Genomic DNA, 20,438 nt, shown 5'->3' on the forward strand with positions numbered 1-20,438 from the left:
CATCCCCATCAGCTAATAGCGACCATTGTTCAAATGAGCATACTCCCAGTGCAGTTATCCAAGGCCTCTTCAGTCCAACAGAGCATATGCCGCATCGGCAATGTGTGCTCAGTGACCCCTAGTGCCGAGGAACGTAAAATATGTTTTTGATTAGGCTTCCAATAAGAAACATGCTTGAGAGACAGAGTGTGCACATTTTGTGTGTGTCTGTAAGTGCGTGCATTTGTGCTTTAAAGCCTGTAGGTGATGTGGCAGCCTCACAATGACATCCCATAACTCCTCGGGGGTGCAGAGTGTCTCGTTTTTTTCATTATCTTCATTGGCGCCTAGGGTTTAATTGGCAAATGGGGCCAAAGTAATGAAGCAGCACAAGTCAGTGGATATCTGCTGTCTATCTGGAACCAAGCACTCCCCTTTTTGCTATAAGTGCTTAGTTTTTGTGGGGGAGGTTGTCTTTATTATTGATTTTTTTTTCTCCCTTTTTTCTCATTTTTGTCGACTTTTCCTTCTATTGCAGTTAAAAAGCTGGTGCACTGTTTCATGACAAAGACTCCAACCCGCAATAAATAAGTAAATAGAAAAATATGCCAGTATATTCTCACATGATCAGTTTAGTAATATGAATTCCCATCATTACCACTGAGGCAAAAAATAGAAAAAAAAAAAAAGACTCCTGCAAATTAGACAACATGTAAATTGGGTTTACCTCTCAACAACTCTCTGATATATTTTCTTTTTATTCTGTCTCCAGCTCCGTTTCCTTCTATTTTTTCCCATCAATACAGCATCACATATAGCGCTTTACACCCCCGTAACTGTCAAAAAAGTGACTTCTGCGATGAAGCATGTACGACTCAAACATTTCCTTTACAGACAGCGTCACACACTTGCAAATCCCACGGACAGCAGCCAGTCACTTGCGCGTATCAACAGCCTACTTGTAGATTACAGCACCGACGGCAACAGCCGTGCCCTCCCCCTCACCGCTCCGTGGAAACGCACAGCACACACTTACACGTAAACATAATCAGACGTGCCTGTACCTCCTTCCTGCTGTGATGAATGACGTTTGCAGACAGTGGATCAGAGCACCACCCGCTAGCTTTAATTAGTCATTGTCACAAATCAATTAGGGAGAGGGGGATGTTCAATGTCTTCATCTCTCTGCACTCGTTCGGCGCCACCGGCATGGCGTTCTTTCCTTTAAAACGCCTGTGAAAGGTAAACCCACCAAAACTCATTTCTGCAAGTCGGATTTTGCAGAATTAAGCTTAGCACTGCTTTAAGGGAGACATATATTTTTTTTCTTATTTAGGTAGGAAGAGAAATACCGATTTATATTTGGGTTTAGGACTCTTTTTTCTGCTATATCACACAGAAAATAGCAGAGGGTTGGCATTGGAACAGAAATGTTTAATTTCTACACGTATATTTTTAACAAATTGTCTAAATTTGTTGGATCAAACTTGCCTTCTTCGGACAATGTGGTCCCTTCTTATCACTAAGAAATCCTGTCGTTTCGATTTCAGTTTCCAGCCTTTGTAAAATCTCGTTGCCTTCGTTTGATAGGCAGGTTGGACACATAACATCAAACTGCATCTCTTAGCCACATGTCCACTTAACGTTGTCGCAGATGGCTCCTTTCTGCTTGAGCAGTTGGGGAGACCTGAGTCTACCCGGATGTAACGTCAGCTGCTTGTGGACTTTCTTTTTTGGAGCCGATAACATTTTCAGCCGTCACCACACTCCTCAGAGCTCTGACTCCCCATCAGCTCCGGCTCCATAGCTGTCAGCCAAGAATGCGGTCGCTTTTCCACACCTTTCACTCCCGATGCCTCAGCATCAAGCCACAGACAAAGCAAGCCTTTCAGAATTAGTTTTCACCAGCAAACATAAGCTGGTTTTTCCCCTTCGCTGTCACTTTCTCAGTCCTGTGGAAGCTTAGAGATAGCAAATCAGTTTTCTTATCCCTGATCTATATGACTGTTGATGTGGGGCTTGGCTAGAAGGGGATTTCTGAGCAGGAGAATCAGAAACTGACCGTCATAGCCAACTAGTCTGCCACTGTGGAGGACAGTGACTGGTTTTTGGTAGCAAAAGGGAAATTCTGATTAGATTTCAAATAGAAAAAAGTTTATAATGTCTGTGCAGCCTGGAAACTATCGCTCAGGCCACTCTATGGAAGGCCCGAGTTTACTCAGGGTAAACTGTTGGTAAAGCAAAAAGAAACGGCAAAAAAAGACTGTAATATTGCTTTTGTGTGTTACTTCATGGGCTTTTATCATTTTGCACATCTTACATTTTTGTTTACTTAGCCTTTTCTGTTGCATTATAGCCTTTTGAAACCATTTTCCCTTATGTTTACTGTTCTTTACAGATTCTGGTCTAAGCAGTCCTCAGAGCGAAGCTGATTTTGACTATGAAAGTTAGTCTCTATGCTTTTAGAATTTGCGCACCAGCTCCCTTTATATATATATTTTTTTTGGTTTTGTTTTGGCGTCTTTGAGCATCGCTTGCCTCAATTTACAAATACATAATTTGCATTTGTTTTATTTTCACATGACACAGCAAAATTTCAAGCACTAATTAATTTTCTGTTGGTTTTCTGGTTTTCATACACTGGGCTGTTTTTTTTTCCCTTTAATTGGATGTCAGTCACAATATTCACTTGGGCTGTTGGCTGTGCATTAATCCACCTTGCATAAATAACCTATGCGATCACATCTGCAGATGGATAGATAATTCAGATATGCTTTTTTTCCCAACGAGTACAATCTGTGTTATTTCCCCCTCTCTTCCTCCCCTTCCTCACCTCCTTGTTGTTGTTCTCCCATCTCCTTCCTCCTTCACCACTTCTGCTCCATTTCCATTCTGAACCAACGGGGTCTTTTCTGTGCTCGGAGATAACGAGCAGAATTAATTAAAGTGGTGGCAAACAATGGCTCGACATTTGATCACCCCCTCTCCCTGCTCACTGAAAAAGAATGATCCGAGAGAAAAGCTGAGTTTCTGGTTTTCCTTTCCCCCCCCCACCCTTTTATTTTCTTTGCTTACCCACAGACAGACATCTCCCCTTTTATATGGAAATACGCAACATCATGAATAGGCTTTTGGAAAGACTAGTTTGGCTTATGAAAAGGAATCATTATATTTCTTCGGTGCATCGACTGCGGATCGGGAGATTGGAAATGTGTAATTAGACGCTAGCTTGTTTTTTTGTGTTCACTGATCACTGTTGATTGCAGTGAAAAAACGGAGGCGTCTGTACGTGGATAGGAAAAAAAAAGAACAACTGTGCACTAGGGGGGTTCGAGCTTTTGTGCTGAGGTAGGGAAGAACAACAATTTGTCCTTGGCTGACTTTGCTCAGCTATGGGTCACGGAAAAGCCTAGTTTAGAAACTAAATCTGTTCTTGAATAAACATTGCAATGCGCCTTGAGTGTGTAAATGGCAAAATGAATAAGAGAACGAATCAGGTGTAGTCGGATCATTTATCTTGAGAACAAAAGAAGTGAGTGATTTTGGGAGAAGTGGTTTAATTTAGCTGTGAGGCTCTTATGTGTAAAAATAACAATATTTTTTATGAGCGATATGCAAACTGGTGCAAGCAGAAATTCTGGATTTAATCCTCTTACAGTTTTTTTTTTTTGTCAGAAAAAAAATTCTGAAACCATTTGACCAAAGTTTGATGGAATAACCAAAAACTGGTATGTCTAACCTTGAGCATACTGTATCTCCTGCCATCATGCATCATGCTTGATTTGGATCACTACATGAACACAGTATGATGCATCTTTCCAACCACAGCAGCCACATACATGCAGACAGTAATGTGGGCAGTAAACACAGACTGAAAGCAACTGATGGAGTTTGTGTATGTCTGCTGCTCACACACACGCCCAAGTACACACAGAGACACATACACGGTAAACTACACAACCATAAATACACAAATCCAGCACAAACATCCTTTGATCTCCCCTCAAACAACCCACTCTTGTTCTCTCAAGGAGAAGTAAGGGCCTCTCATTTGCATATGCTTTACTTATTTCACTCATAGCTTCTGATTCTCCCTTTGAATTTGAGGCTAGTAAATTGACAGTCAAATTTAATTTTCAACATTTCCCCTTTTCTTTAATGCCCGTCATAATGAATTCCTGCACCAGACGTGATTAATAACTCTGACTCTCGAGTCGTGCTGATGCTTTGTTCGCCCATTGAGAAACTCGCGTATGAACAAACACGCACACTTTTGTCCGAATCCATTAATATAATATGAGCTCTCCCTTTACTGAACAAGCTGTGTTTGAGCTAGTTAGATAGAAGTTCAACATAGGCTTTAAAAATAGCAGCTGCTCATTGAAATTATCCACTGAGAGAGGCGTGAGTGTTTGTTGTACCACCCTTGTCAAATACTCTGTTAATGCAGTATGTCCATTCATGTCCAGAGGATGTCACGGCTTCCGGTGTCATCTCCATTAGTCTCATATATGCATTGTAATCTTCATGTAATTCAGACTGCCGCATTGTTCTCTCAGTGTAAAATAAATTACCATCACTAATGAAGACTGTCAGCACAGAGAGCCAGGCTCCCCCTATTTAAGTACAACAAAAGCAACCAAAACACGGTTGACCCCCGTGACATTGGAGGGATATTAGGCATTGTCAGGAAAGGAAAATTAAGGATGGTTAATGTGATTATGTCGATGTGCATGCAAAATTAAGCCCGGGCAACTTTTTGTGAAGAGATGTCAACATTTTGTTGACTTTTGCCCTAAATACTCGGAAGGAAAAGAGGCCTCTTACTAAAAATATGAAAGTGTTAAGTACTGCCAGGGACAGAGCCACAATCTATGGCTGCTCCATATTCCATTACATGGCCTCAGCATTATGCCACTAAATGGATTAGTGACTGGAGTGCACAGCAGTGCTGATAATATTATAGCAGCAGCAACACAATATTCAGTGGATATTGGAGCGAGCCAAAAAAAAAAATCTTACCATTTCCCCACCCAAGTGAAAAGCTCCTTCTTTCTGCGAATTTCTTGGGATAAAAGGCAGCAGGATTTGGGAGGAGTGCATATTGGACATGCAACTGAGAATGGTTATTTGTGGCACAGGAAGGTAAGGGGTATTTATCTTAGAGCCAGTGTTCACTGTGTTGAGGGAACCGCCAGATGAAGGAAAAAGGTATCTTGCTTGCTTTGCACTAGCTGGCTGGAATGGAGCAGCTCACTGTGTCACTCAGCATCACTCACACACTCCTAAACCTCCTTATCCTCTCTCACCTCCCATCCCATAAGCCCCCAGGTCAGGGCTCGATTCGTGAATAAGCAGCTTTTTATAGAGGCAACAGTAAAAACTGGTCAACAACGCAGCACATGAAGGGCATTACAGATTAAGTCTACAGTAGAAGCAAGCCGATAAGATGTTTGGCCTGAACACTGTTTCATAAAAAATAGTAATAATGTCTTGTATATAAAGTGGTATTCCTATATAGCTGGTGAGAAACAACCAAGTCAACTTGAATTCTTAAAATCATCTTCCAAGTGAAACCATTCAAGACTTATTTCCATCACAAAGTTGTTGTTTTTTTTGCCATCAACTAGCGATCCAGTATTGAATTCTTTTTTGTTGGAAGCAGCCATGCTGAAAGAAAACGTTACTTTTGATTATCTTCAATGAGGAGTGCAAGGGATTTTTGTCAGCATTAGCATTGCATTGATTGAAAGACTTAAAAGCGCCTGTGGTGTTTCTTGTTTTTTGTTTTCACCATCAAAAACGTATATTCTTCATCTTGTATCATTTTAAACTAATTTCCCAAGCCATTAAAATTATTTACTCCTCTGAGTGTCTGTGCAATAATTGGTCACACTCAGCAACTTTTCTTTCTGTTGAACCGTCTATCCCCCAGCATCATGATTATCGTAGGAATTTCTACTATTTGGCGATTGCTACTAGCTTCCTTTGCAAATCATCAGTCAGCTCTGCTTGACAGATTATTTTTGAGCTCTGACCTGGTCCTGTAAAAAGCCTGTAACATCACCAGTAAGTACATTTTTGCTGTGTGTCATTCACCATGTTCTGCTCAAGCTTCCTCATCACTAAAACCCAACCTCCATTGTTACCCAAACAAGAAGTTCTCACCCATATACAGTGTGTTGTATAGTTTTGAACCGGAGTCCCATCTTTTGTACTGATGAGCTTTCCTTCCTTTCTTCTTGAAATTTCTCTCTATTTTTCGGCGAGTAGGTATGATGAATCATCCTCCCATTCCGATCTCAGAGCTGGCTGAACACACAGAACTTCTCAAGGCCAATGACAACCTCAAACTCTCCCAGGAATACGAGGTGAGTAGGCCAACGGTTCAGAGGTCACATTTGCCTCAGAATATTGATTTCTGTCCGATTGTGTTTTCATTGGGAAAGGACAAGGAAGGGAGTCTCCTCTGCTTACATTGTATGACTAGATTTGTTTTTCTTTTTAAGGGTTACTCCTGCTTGTTGGCAGCACTGTAGCTGATAGTACTTGAGCAATTATGGAATATTAGTTGCTCTCAGCCGTACATTTCCTCACAAATATTTGCAGCCTCAAAATGGCAAAGCAAGACAATTGTCGTTTTCAATTATATAAAATTTCCCTTGGTGGATTTCTGCCACTCCTGAACTCCCAAATGTAATTTCCTCAAATTCATGGCTAAATGAAAGAATCATTCTGCTGTAATATACAAGATGAACCCTTTTTGAGAAAGGAATTGCGAGTATTTATCCTCAACAAACAAATATGTCTTTTGTGATATCACACAATGTTTTTGCCTCCTTAGAAAATGAGGTAACTACATTCGGCAGAGGAAAATAGAAATGTTCAAAAGCTGTTAACCATCCATCGTCTGTACAACGCTTAATCCTCATTAGAATCGTGGCGGGGCTGGAGTCTGTCCCAGCTGAGTTAGGGTAAAGGCATGGGACACCCTGGACAGGTCACCAGTCTATCACAGAGCCACACAGAGAGACAATCACTCACATCTACGGACAGTTTAGTTACCAGTTAACCTCAGCATGTTTTTGGACAGTTTGGAGGAAGCTTGAGTACCCGGAGAAAACCCACACACGCAAACTCCATGCAGAAAGATCCCGGGACGGCCAAGACGTTTCTAGCTGCAAGGCAGAAGTGCTAACCACCATACCACTGCGCAGCCCAGCTGAATAAACGAAATCTAATTCAAAAAATTAAATGTTTTCCACCTTTGCAGATTGCAGGCTTAGCTACCCCTCACCCTCCTAAACATAATTGTGATAAATAGCTCAGTAAACAGATAAATAAATGGTTTAAAATTCTTCACATACACCAGTGAACTTAAACTAAAGATTTCCTTTCTTCGACAATAGAGATATTGCCGAGCTTTTACGCAGGACTCCGCTAATGTGGGTTTTTTGGGGGAGAGGAGGGTTTTGAGTTGAGGGGGCGGGTGCGCACTGGCAGTCAGGCTGTAGCACTGTATGTGTGTGTAGAGGGGGGTAACTGAGCTGTCTGAGCTCTGAGACTGCAGCGGTTATAAATGACACCAGAGTTGATTAGAAATCAGGAGCGCTGAATCAGCTCTCGTTTGCATACAAGCAATATCCCCTCCTCGCTGTCCCTAAATCACTGAGCCTGTCGCCTCGCTGCACGCCAGGCTAAGGTAGGAAAATGGGTGGACCAGCATAGATTGCCGTCATCATGCCTGCTGGTGGATGTTGGTGGATAATGACTGCTCATAGCAATCCTGTATTTCTTGGTTATCTATTATTCATAAATCCACATCCGGGCTGTATACCAAATGGACAAGCTTGTTCCGTTCATTGGGGAGAAGAGAGAGAGAGAGAGAGACGTGGTGCCAAAGTTGACGCTTTGCTCCGACTACAACTTCTAATTAGTTGGCTTTGAGAGAGCCTTAAACCAGCCGCTCATCTCCAACTTTTTCCACTCTCTCTCTGTCTGCCTGCCCCTTCACACGAGCACCCCCCAGGAAAAATAAATGACCAAATTAAATAGAGAAGTGTAATTTTAATTTTGTTATTTTCTTGATGAATGGCTGCTTGTCCTGGCGACCCGGCTTGCCAAGCGCAGCTCTACGGGGCTTTGACTGATTGGTTTTTAGCCAGGCGGGATGTAAGGGGGGGGGGATGGAGGGGCGAAGGGGGAGAGAGGAGAGAGAGGAGGTGGAGAGGCTTGGTTGATGATGAGAATTCAATGAGGGGGAGAGAAAGCAAGGCATCAAAGCTGGAGAGTGGAGATGAAGAGGAGATAATCTGACATACAAACGGCAACGAAAAGGCAACCAGAGTTTTTACCTGACAGTAGTGACACCACAGAATTTTTATATCTCCTGTCAGGCAATTAGGAGCTATCTCCTGCAAACCCCATCTTATTGACAGGAGCTATCGTTCATTTTCTAACATATCATGGATCGTGAGGAGGGAGTGGGAGAAATTCTGGATTTTACCTGAGAAATTTGAGTAATGTTCATTCAATTGGACTTTAAGCGAGTTTTGGAAAGAGCTATTCCTCCAAAATCAGCACTGAACTTTCACCAGACGCATTTCCTGAATGTAATTTATGAAAAAAAAACCACATTATTAAAGTTGGGACTACATGGATGTGGTTTTCAATTTTTGAACTGAGGGATGTTTCAGAGTGACCCCAATCTTTATATGCTCACACACACACAGCTACACAGTCATTTAGAGAAAATGCAGGAGACTAGTTGGAGGACTGTTTAATAGAAAAGAGGGTGTAAACATCAGAGAGGAGGCGGAAGATAAAGAAAAAAGTCTTTGAAGATGTAAAGATGCCGATAAGGAAAACCAGGACAAGTGAAGGGATAGAGAAAGCGACAAGACTAAAACAAAGGGAATCTCTCATTGCTGTAATCATTGCATGCAGATTGCATGTTAGATTAGTTTCCAGCTGGACCTAACTTTAGCTTCAGTCTCTCCCTCTCTCGCTCTCTCCGGTTCTAACTGCAAATATCGCTCAAGCTTCCGGCCCCACGCCAACAGAGCGCCAGACGCCTATAAGCAAACAACAAATCGTAATGGAATACTTCATTATCCTGACAAGGGAACAGATTATTTATTGAGAATTCTTGTATTTTAAAGAGGCGGCTGAATTTGTCTTTCACCCAAACGTCGGGCCTCATTCCACACGCCCCCATCTAGGAGAGGGGAGAGCTGCCACCTTCATCAATAATGCTATTTGTCATTATGCAGCCGCCACATTAATGATCCTGACAAAGTATCGTGTGCAGCTGCTGTATTTAAACCAGTCAGCAAGCAGCTTTTCGTGATACCCTGGTTCTTCTTTTCTCTCAGGGAAATCACCCTCTCAATCTCGCTCCCTTCTCTCTCCTCTCTATGATAACATTCAGGTTGTATTGTTATTGCCCAACTCCTCTCACGACTCCTCTGATTGCTTCTTTATGTGTGCATGTTCTGGCTGTCTCTCTCCCCCATCAGTCTATTGATCCAGGTCAGCAGTTCACTTGGGAACACTCCAACTTGGAGGTGAACAAGCCCAAAAATCGTTACGCCAACGTCATTGCCTATGACCACTCCCGTGTCATCCTGGCTCCCATCGAGGGTAAAGCTCACCCAGCCTCACACTACACCTTCACCACCTTCAGAGATGAGCTTATTTCACTACAGATGACTTAGTAAATCCTCACATGGCATCAGTTTGAATAAGAAGGATTTGTTACTGAATATATATGCTAGATCGCTTAGGAAAAGACAGTGAAGACTAGAACAGCAGTGCACAATAGAATACACTGAATGCAGTCAATAAAGAAGAAGTCTATATTATTGTACTTTAGAATTAATAAGAAACTGAAGCTAGGCTACTGTTCTGACTCGGAATTTGTACATAACCACCAACAAATTGAATAGAAGACGTAAAAAGAAAAGAAAGAACCACACGACTAAGCTGGATTACACAAGTAATGTTTTGAATCATGAAGCAAAGTAGAATAAAATGTAAATGAAAGTGCAGGAAATAATTTGTAGTATGTGAAGTTCAGATTCAGTTCAGCAGTGAATTTCCAGAACAGTAGTAAATTTTGTTTGAGATAAAACTTGCTTGAGCTGAACTTGGTTCTGAGAAGCAGAGTAGTTTGTGGCAAGTGAATAATTTTGGGGCTGAGGCGATGACTTGTTTCAGCTCATATTTGGGCCCGGCACTCACATCTTACACTCAGAGTGACCCAGGACTTAAACCAGTGTTTTCAGTGTCCCATTTGTCTCATCACATCTACCCCTCTTTTCTGACTTCCCTCTAACTGCTCCATAGACACAGTAGTGAGAATTTCAGAGCCAGAAAAACTCTTCCTCTGACTTGTAAATCTCAAGGGACATTGTCAGAGGTAGTCACCCTTCACCGCTGACATTGTTCTGGCTTTGCATCACCAGAAGAGCTCCCAGCTCCTCACAGTAATGCCAGAACTCCCTATTCCAGAGTTCTTTCCTTTTGTGTGAGCTAACTGCTCAGACTAGATTTCGACATCTTGCTATAGTCAGGCCAATTTGAGGGTGCGACAACTTGCATAACAAAATTATCCCGGGGAAAAAAAAAATGCCTCGTCCATAAATACATAAATTAATCAAGTCTGAAATTTCTATTTTACACTGCAGTGATTTTGCTATTAGTCGCAGCAGTAGAACAATTCATGCACGCCACCATTCTCTGTTCACTTAGCTATGACTAAAGCCAAGGCACCACAGTCAAATTGTGCAACGTGATATCCGTTTTAATGGCATTTGGCTTTCTTTTTCTCTCTTACTTTCATTCTTTTTGCCTTCCCCCTCTCTCTGCTTCGTGTCTTCCCTCTTTCTCGTTCTTATTCTTCCTCTCCACACTGATTGTTGTCCTCACAGAATCTCCTCTCTTAAATTAGCCTAGTGGAGTGCTTCATTGTTTGTCACTTGAGTGAGGAGACATCAGTCAAAGAGACGTGACTCTCCTGCATAGAGGCTGTCACACTGGAGTCTCTCTCCAAATGGGAGGATTGTAGGAGATGGTTAAATGAAGATGGGTGATGTTCTGTCTTATCACTGTCAGATGCTCAGTGTTAGACATCCTCTAATGACAAGATTATCTTGTTAGCACTTTCCACATTTTCTCTTAAACCTTTTTTCTCCAGCAACTATTGATTGTGCGCTAAGCTCAAGGACACCTTCACTTTTTAGTTTCACGTGATCAGTGGATGCAGGATTTAGCTGTGGGCTTACAAGGGCTATATACACATCCGTCCACATAGCAATGCAGAGGGGCTCCTTATGGCTAGATTTAGTGGGACCTGTGTGAAACAGAGCATGGTGGCAGGCTGAGAGGGATGGTAGCTAGATCTACCTCCCGGCTGTGATGGCTCTGTGGCTGATTTACTCTTCAAGTACCTCCAACTGTGGTGGTGGTAAATCAGCTTTAGGCCTCTACACCATATCTATAGAAACCTAGGCAGAACCACAGAGGTAGAAAAATGAAAATGATACAAGACCAACACACTCAGTTGTGACAGTGAGACCATTGCTGTGTTTGAATCTGTTCAAATGGAAAGCTGTGGGTTTTTTTTCCCCGTCAGCTCTACAGCAGCAGAGGAAATTCAGGGACATTACGTCTTGTAGTATGCACTAAATTATTGGTATCAAACAACAACTAAGATCTGCTCAGCAAGAATAACACCTTGAATATGTCCCACGAGCTGACACGGTCTGCTGTAACTTGTCACTTCTGTCTGGACAAAATTTTAACTCATTTCAGCCAATTTTCCTGTCTAGAATCTTCACATTTACACAGACACCTTTTATTGGCTGGGAAACGGTGTCCATGTTGTGTGAAAACTGGAAATTATTGAGGCAGATGGCACAAAACAAAAGGGTGCAACTAACCAATAAAGCAAAAAAGTCCAGTAAATAAAAGAAGTAGTAGATTGAAAGAGGAAAAGACATCAAAAGTGCAGTGTTTTGTCTTTAAATCACCTTTTTCTTTGTCTGTCTGTATGTAGGTATAACAGGTAGCGACTACATCAATGCTAACTACATTGACGGCTACAGGAAGCAGAATGCCTACATCGCCACCCAGGGTCCCTTACCAGAGACATTTGGGGACTTCTGGAGGATGGTGTGGGAGCAAAGAGCAGCCACTGTTGTCATGATGACCAGGCTGGAAGAAAAGTCACGGGTAAGTCTGTGTCTGCTTTGCGTAGACCTCTTTTTAAACCTCCATCCGAGTGACCTTACACACCTCTTTAAAATGCTTTTCCTCAAATATACCTCAAAATCTAATCAAGTTCAACGAGTGATTCCTGAAAATGGCACAACTTTATAATGACTTCCCAGTTACGCACCTAAACTGCATTGGTAGGTAATCGGACTTCATTTTCTTGTGATAGATTGCTTTCACAGAGCTGTAGAAATCTAAATGGTTTGGTTAAAGCAACAGGGGAAGGCGATGAAGCAGCATTAACTCAAAGACATTGTACCTGCGCACATCTGAAAGGTAGACTGTACGTCCACAGGGAATATCTTCACAGACTTACAGGCTCCCCCCCCCGCCTCTTTATTTGCAGTGGAAATGACAAGCTGTTGCACGGCCTCAACTGTGATGAGAGCACAGCAAGTTGTTGCACTTAGTCTGCTGAGTACAGGAAGCTAAAATTTCATTTTATGCAACAGAATGATATAGACTGTTTGCAATACCTGTGACCAGTGGCGTCTAAAACCGTCTGTCGATAGTGCAAGCTAGAGGAAAAGTTGCCTTGAGTGCACAGTGTTTTGCTTTTGGGATGGTGAAATAGTGTTAGGGTGTTTTTATTTTTCCTTAAATACATTTAATTCAAGCGGGTAGAAGGACATGTATCCTTTCAAAGTCTTTGCAAAGGGTGTGTCCTTGAGATGGAAAGGAGGACTTTCCATTGTTCAGAACAGTCCTGCTTTTTTGAATTGTGGCTGTGATGTTCACACTGTCTTTTTAACCAACTCATGGACATTAAAAAACTGGAAAAGGTCAAAGTGAAATATTACGCTTTTTACCCCACTATATTTAATAGTATAAATATATCACGACATTGACATATAATGTATCATCATTGTATAAAATATAGATTAAAACTCCCAGCTGTATGTAAAGCAGTTAAAATTAGCTACCTTCTGCAAACACATCTGAGCTTTAGTGATAATCATATATACCTGCTGCATAGTGAGTCCGTTTTACTTTGGTGCTTTAAGTAGATTTTGTCGCTGGTAAGCTTTTACTTATGATTTCGAATGCAGGACTTTTACTTTCAATTGAGCATTTTACCAGGTTGGACAGACGCTTCAACTCAAGCAAAGGACCTGAACACTTCTTCCATCACTGCCTCAGGATGAATCTGCTGTGATGATTTTCTGTTCTGTCTAGGAGTGGACTTGTCTAAATGTCAAAAAGCCAACCGCGATGTTTCATCCTGTCAGCTCTCACCTGTGTCAACATCAGGCTCACTCACCCCAGGTGTCTCCACTCATTTTCCCTCCCTCTGTCCGTCTTCAATTGTTTACCTATCCTCCATCCTGACATGCGCATTCCACTCCTGTCAAACGTGATCAGGATTAGTGGGCGGCAGAACTTGAGTGTCAGCTTGAGCAGGAAATGGGAGAGAAAGCTGGAGAGCAGCGCGTCTCACTCACTAGCTGTCACATCCGATCAGATGTCGGCTGCCGCATCACACCCCATATTGAATAAATCTTTATTAGGTGGGCTGAAGAGGGTGCTGGAGGAAGAAGATATCGTGTTTTCAGATATACTGGAAACCCACTGGACAAGAAAGTGCTCAGAAGCTCACAGTCACGGGAAGGAATCCATCCAGGATTGGTTCTGAAATGCATTTTGCTCTTTCTTAAATTTAATTACAGTGCTGGTTTTCTATGGCAATCTGAAGTGGCATTTCAGGAATGTGTGTTTTATATTATTGGTGAATCCTTTGTTGTAGGATTAAGGTGAGGGTGCGAGCAGGATTTGTGTGATGTTGGTGAACTTAAGCTATAAGACTGGAGGTGCTGTGACAGTCACATCTGCGTGCGTCGTGTTGTTCCTCAGATGTGAATCAGAGTGAAGCCACCCTGGTGTTTCTGTCAACACCGCCTGTTGTTTTAATCTACAGGAGGCCTTGCTTTATGAGTGGTGCAGGAGCAAACATATTTATGTCAAAGGAAGCATACTTTTTCTGTATTTTCCCATGTATGTGTTTGATGTTGTTCATTACTGGAGATGCTGTTTCGTAGAATGTGTCATCTTGCAGTTAGTCACTCACTGGAGGTAGATTATGGGTATGCACAAGCCTGCCATTGCTACGTTTGTCAAGTCCTCTCGTTCATCTCGTTCCACTATCTGCATGTTACTGTTTTCAGATCCTCTTCACGATAGCAAACAGTAACCTCCTGCGAGCAGCACCCGACCACACTGAAAATTTGAAGTTGTGCAGAGGGTTTGGATCATGCAGCAGTGCAGCCATGCTAATCTTTCAATCATTTTAATGACAATATACACCTCCCTCCTCGCATGCAGATGTGCCACCAAAGTAATTCCCCCATCACTGTTTTGAGTGGGCAAAGTTGCAGCATTCCTGGCTCAGCTCTGCCCAACATGATTCAGTTGGTTTTAAAGAAAAATACAAATAATCTACACCATTTTTCCCCGTAGCAGAAAAGTAATCAAGTGCAGTCAGACCATTGCTGCAGGACTATATTGCAGTCGATGCCTCTGTCATTTCATCTTGCCTCTCTTTCTCTGACTCTCCCAGATTAAGTGTGACCAGTACTGGCCCAGTCGTGGCACAGAAACCTACGGAATGACCCAAGTGACCCTGTTGGACACCATTGAATTGGCCACTTTCTGTGTTCGCACTTTTTCCTTGCACAAGGTAAGACGATTTCTCTCTCTCCCTCCACGCATGTGCCGCTGCCTTTACTTTCCCTTTGCTCAAGCAATGCTTGAACAAACCAGCAAGGACATATTATTCAATGTCTGCCCAGTAAACAGTGAGCCAATTCAAAGTGCGCACCTTGGAAAGTAAAGACACAAAGCTTACACAAGCAACAAAAATAATGGTAAAACCGTTGTGCTGTTTTTCCGTTCGATGCGAAGGTATGTACAAGTATAACCCTTTGTCTCCATTGTCCTTCCAGTCCACACCATTTACCTTGTTCAGCTCGCGCTATCCTCAATAGATCATCTGTTTATGTGCATCTGCCAAATTGGAGCACTTAGGTAAAGTGAGCAGAAGAGAAACTCAATATACATAATTGGCAGACTGCTCTCATGCTTCTGTATGTGCTCACACACCCGCACACACACAAATTCAGACACTGGAACACAGCAGCAGATACACAGTGCCTCCACACATATGAACATGTTGTCAAGATGAAGCTTCTGCACATACAAGCTCACATACACAATCACATCATGAAGATACACACCTTGCATGCATAAATATGATGCTGCCACACAGAGATGTACACCCACAGAACACATGAATGTGGCCTTAAATGCAGACACTCGCACACGAGCAGAGAAAAAAAGACACAAAATGCTACTTACACCCCCACTCTCACTTACAGTCTCACATACCGCATAGTAATGTAAAGACAAGTGTTGTAATAGGAGCTGTTTGGAACGCATCGAGGAGAACCTGCTACCGGAAGGATTAGACATTTCCAGAGTTTTTCTCTTAACCTGTTAGCATCACGCTAAAGTCACCGTTGACTTTTTTAGCCAGATTGTCAGTGGAACAATGAGCGCTGAGGCAAACCAGTACAGACAACAAGATATCATCAGCCACGGTGCTTTAAAGCTTCCTGGTTGACATTCAGGGCGATTTACATTCTGCCGCTCTCAGCCCCTATCAAACCCACTGATACAGTTTCTTTTTCTGTCTGTCCTTCCCCCTCCTCCTTTACACTAAAGCCATTGCTGTGATTCCTCACTGAGCTGTTTTTACTTTGTTGGATTTGTGTGAAGTGTAAGGTAGCAGAGGCTGCCAGTCGACACACACACACACACACACACATCTTCAAACCCAGTACATCTACAAAGCAGGCGCTGTGGTAGCTATATATATGTCTGTCAGTCCTACAGTGATGCAGAATTGTGTCTGCAGATAAATCCTTAACAACGGCAAAAGAAATTGGAAAAAAATAAATAATACAGCAGCCAAACACCAGTCATATCCATGCAGTTTGCCTCAACTGCAGAAACAGGGAATGTCCAAAGAAAAATAAGAACTAGGTCAGTTTGCTTTTAATTACCGCACTCATTTATTCATTTATTCAGCAAGGAAGAAAAAAAATCCTTCTGTCAGGGAAGCAGAAGCGTTGCACTGAAATGCAAACAGTACCTCCATTAGAGGATCTTCTGAGAGGAGAGGAAGACAGAAAAATGCAAGGGAAGTTTCTCTCTCTCTTCTTATCCTTAAAAAAAAAAATCTTTCTCTGGATCCCAGCTTGTAGTTTTGAAGCTTCAAGAGTTGATTTATAAGGCGGGAGCTGACAGACAGATACGTAATGTGGGTGTTTGCTGCATGCGTCTGTTGATGTCTCAACAACAAAATGAGGAAGCATCGATATCAGCATCGCAGCACTGTTTGGAAGGGAAAATATTCCAGCTATTACTGTATGTTGAGCCCATTTGATCAGCCATATTTGTTTGAAAGTGTTTCCTAAAGGCACGTTTTAACCTAATTCGCAAAAATCTGTTTAGAATATGAAACGCTCGGCCTTCAAAGGCTGCTGGTTTTAGTGTTTTTCTTCCGAGAGCAAAGCAGCAGTGATTCAATGATTTTTGATTCAGCTAAAGTTTTCGCAGTGAGGAGAAAATCTGTGTGAATGATCCAAGCATTGATATTTTATCAAAATGTGGTCACATGCACTTTTTTATCCTAATGCTTTAAACTTGATACCAGCACAGAAGGCCAGAGAACATGTAAACTTCACATAGAAAAGCTCCAACCAGAAGCTATTCAGAATTCGTCTTTCTGTTTGAAAAATATTTAGGCTCAAACTGTGCTTTGTTTCGGGGCCATGGCTTTTGTCCTTTACAGACCTGAAAATTTGGGCTGAGTCAGACTACCCCAGTCAATGGTGTAGCACATTCTGTGCAGGCAGATGGCATCCAGTAGATTAGGTCATTTGAAGGCAAGTGGTAATAGCTATAGAGTAAATTAAAGCACTGATTAAACAACACCTAAAATTTATTCAACAGTGCACCGTGTCTGTACCAGCTATTTTGTGAAAGCGGCGCAGCTACTCGGACACCGTTTTGGTTTACTTCCAGAGGACAAAAGGGGGACTGGAGCTCTCCGATTAATTTACAGCCTTTAATTGAGCAAACAGACTATTGTTTGGGCACTACTGTGTCTTCATCAGAGTCAAAGACATGGAGCAAGCAAATATAATCAACCTTAACTCGGGACATAATTGTCATCACAGGTTTGGTTGAGCAGGGTTTTAAGTCTATTGGGATGGTAAGTCAAAGGGTCAGTGTCGAAATGCCAAACACCATGTTAGAAACGAAGGAACACAGACCTGTCTTAAAGGGATAAAAGTACAGAAAGTACTAAAATATATATATAAGTAGAAACAAAATAATTTCCTCATTAATGCCAGAGGGCTTCACTGAGTTCAAAGTGCAAATCCAGTATGCCTGTCCATGGAACACTGAGTTGATATCACCTTCTGGCTCAGTGGGTAGAGTGGCCGTCTTGTAACTGGAAGGTTGCCGGTTCGATCCTCGGCCCGTTGAGCTCATGTCGAGGTGTCCCTGAGCAAGACACCTAACCCCTAATTGCTCCTGGTGGGTTGTAGTTAGCGCCTTGCATGGCAGCTTCCCCCATCAGTGTGTGAATGGGTGAATGTGACATATCATGTAAAGCGCTTTGGATAAAAGCGCTATATAAATACAACCATTTACCTTCTCGAGCATAGGGGAAGATTTCTGCTGTCCTAAAGCTGAGAGGCACCTGATTCAGCTGCAAACAGATCCCTGTTTTTATCAAGACTAGCTGGTCAATCGGTCCAAACAGAGATCTCGAGCTTAACCACTTCATCCTGTCTCTGTTCTCTGCAGAATGGTTCGAGTGAGAAGCGGGAGGTTCGTCAGTTCCAGTTCACGGCGTGGCCTGACCACGGTGTACCAGAGTACCCCACCCCTTTCCTGGCCTTCCTCCGCAGGGTGAAGACGTGTAACCCGCCTGATGCTGGACCCATCATTGCTCACTGCAGGTCAGTTTGTAATATTATGTTGTTGTGGTTGATTAAAATACCTTTTTATTTACATTTAAATCAAATATAGCCTGTTTTGACGCTAAAGTTTTACCCAAATGAGACCATTTTGTGCTTTAGGAGAACTTAGGAGTAACCCCTGCTTTTGTGAGCTGAGGACAAAAATGAAGCCAAATCAAACATGCAATGACACATGGAAGCCTGTTTTATTCAAACCAGTATTATATTATATTGTTATACATCCATGAGCAAACAGAAAGGCAGAGCTCCTCCTTTTGTATGTGCTATTATACATTACATAACACACATCACACAAACGCTCTCTTTCGCACATGACCTCTATCTTTTCTTTTCTCTATTGGTCACATCCTTCTCTTTAAGGCGTCCCTTTTTTCCTGCTGCCATTCTCTCCACCTTCTGCTTTTTTCCTCTTTCTGTCAAAAGCCTCACAGTAATCCCTTCCCATCTTCCCTGCTTCTCACTTTATGCTCCTTAGCTCTTCTTCCTTTTACAACCAATATTTCTCAAATGGCTTATTCAAATTGAAACCTTTCTTTATTTTTCAAGATAAGAAGACTTTGCCGACTTCAGACAGGAGACTTCAGTTTATCTGTCATTTTTAATCGTTTCTACATTCCCTCTCTTGCTACCACAATATCTGTTTCCTCGCCTGCCTAATTATTTAACCTGCAACATCACAACAGATATTGCTGGGCATAGTGTATTTAGGAGTCAGAAAAGCATATATAACATGAAATGTGACAAGTTCTTCAACTCAGAAAGCAAGGCAATAGAAAATACAATGACGGTGAACATCTATCTAACAAACTTCTTGTTCTCGTTGCTTTTCTACTTTAGCGCGGGTGTGGGCAGGACAGGCTGCTTTATTGTCATCGACGCCATGCTTGAGCGTATCAAGCACGAGAAGACGGTCGATATTTACGGCCACGTGACACTGATGCGCTCCCAGCGGAACTACATGGTGCAGACGGAGGACCAGTACAGCTTCATTCACGATGCACTCCTCGAGGCGGTGGCCTGTGGAAACACTGAGGTGGCTGCGAGGAGCCTGTATTCCTACATCCAGAAGCTGGCGCAGGTGGAGAGCGGCGAGCATGTCACCGGCATGGAGCTAGAGTTTAAGGTACACAAAAGCTTTAACTTTTGCTGTGGTCTGGCGTAGAAATTGTTGAGTAGTTTTTCTCAGGCTGAAACAGCCATTCTGAATCCAAGGCAGCAGCAAGCAACATGTAAGCATGTTAAAACCATGCATGTATTAACGCTCCACTCTTTCGTCCTCATCATGACTCAATAATGAAGACAGCGCTGCTACGTTTTTCTGTCACCAAGTTTTAAAGCCACTGTAAGCCTTTTAAATGAGCTTCGCTGCCAGCTTTATCGTCTCAGAAGTTATTTTGGAAGCAAATCCTGTTCCTTTTGCCTCTCATTTTTTTGTTTTTCTTTGCTCTTCGTCATTAATTGCAGTGTGCGTAATTATTGGTTGCAGTCACTGCTGTGTGTTTTCTCATCACACATTTCTTTGCATTTTGATATTCTAACTACACTCACAGTGGTTCTATACCCTGGCAAGAAACTGTGGAAAAACTTAACAAAGAGACACAAAATGGATGGTTACTGTGTCTGGCTGGGAGAACTGAAGAATAACATTACAGCGAAGATGCAGTTTACAGCAAATCATTACACAATAACCTTGAAAAGCTGAATTTAAAGGAAGACAAAAGACAGGTTGGATGTCTCATTCAGCTTTTTGGTCATAAAGACATAATGGCAACACAGAATGGACACTTTAAGTGTAAAGGATTCAGCATTTGAGGTAAAGATTATTCTCTTTCAGCCCCAGGTAAATGGAAAATAAATGAAACCTCCCTTATTTACATGGCTGCTGTTTGTTTAAAGATGCTGTCCAGGCAGTAGGATCCCAGATGGTCTTGGAAGCAAATCTCCTTTACTTTCTTGAGTCTCACTTCAGTAATTTAATCACTTAGATACACACTAGGTACATTTTTGTGGGGTTTTTTTTTTCTTCTTTCCAAATCCAGAGAATGGAAATGTTTAAGCCCTTCACTGTTTGGCCACTGTGTTCATTTTTGAGGATTTGGAATAATATACTTAAGCAAAGAAATTTGGGTTTAA

The 20,438-nt window shown here is 42.2% G+C and overlaps 1 protein-coding gene across 13 annotated transcripts in view; it reads left to right on the forward strand.

The window, feature by feature from the left end:
• The window catches only part of ptprsa (protein tyrosine phosphatase receptor type Sa), a 242,648-nt gene that overhangs the window by 205,463 nt on the left and 16,747 nt on the right, over nt 1-20,438 (forward strand). For 7 of the 13 annotated variants that reach the window (XM_022192828.2, XM_022192829.2, XM_051947665.1 and 4 more), the window contains 6 exons: nt 6,253-6,350; nt 9,498-9,621; nt 12,038-12,213; nt 14,810-14,929; nt 18,130-18,284; nt 19,143-19,428. In XM_022192828.2, the coding sequence (XP_022048520.1) occupies nt 6,253-6,350; nt 9,498-9,621; nt 12,038-12,213; nt 14,810-14,929; nt 18,130-18,284; nt 19,143-19,428 (959 nt within the window). Of the gene's footprint in view, nt 1-2,377; nt 2,426-6,252; nt 6,351-9,497; nt 9,622-12,037; nt 12,214-14,809; nt 14,930-18,129; nt 18,285-19,142; nt 19,429-20,438 lie in introns of all 13 variants that reach the window. The other 6 variants (XM_022192822.2, XM_022192824.2, XM_022192826.2 and 3 more) reach the window with 1 other exon arrangement.

The sequence above is a fragment of the Acanthochromis polyacanthus genome, chromosome 4 (genome assembly GCF_021347895.1).
Source record: "Acanthochromis polyacanthus isolate Apoly-LR-REF ecotype Palm Island chromosome 4, KAUST_Apoly_ChrSc, whole genome shotgun sequence".
In the NCBI taxonomy this organism is placed as follows: domain Eukaryota; kingdom Metazoa; phylum Chordata; class Actinopteri; family Pomacentridae; genus Acanthochromis; species Acanthochromis polyacanthus.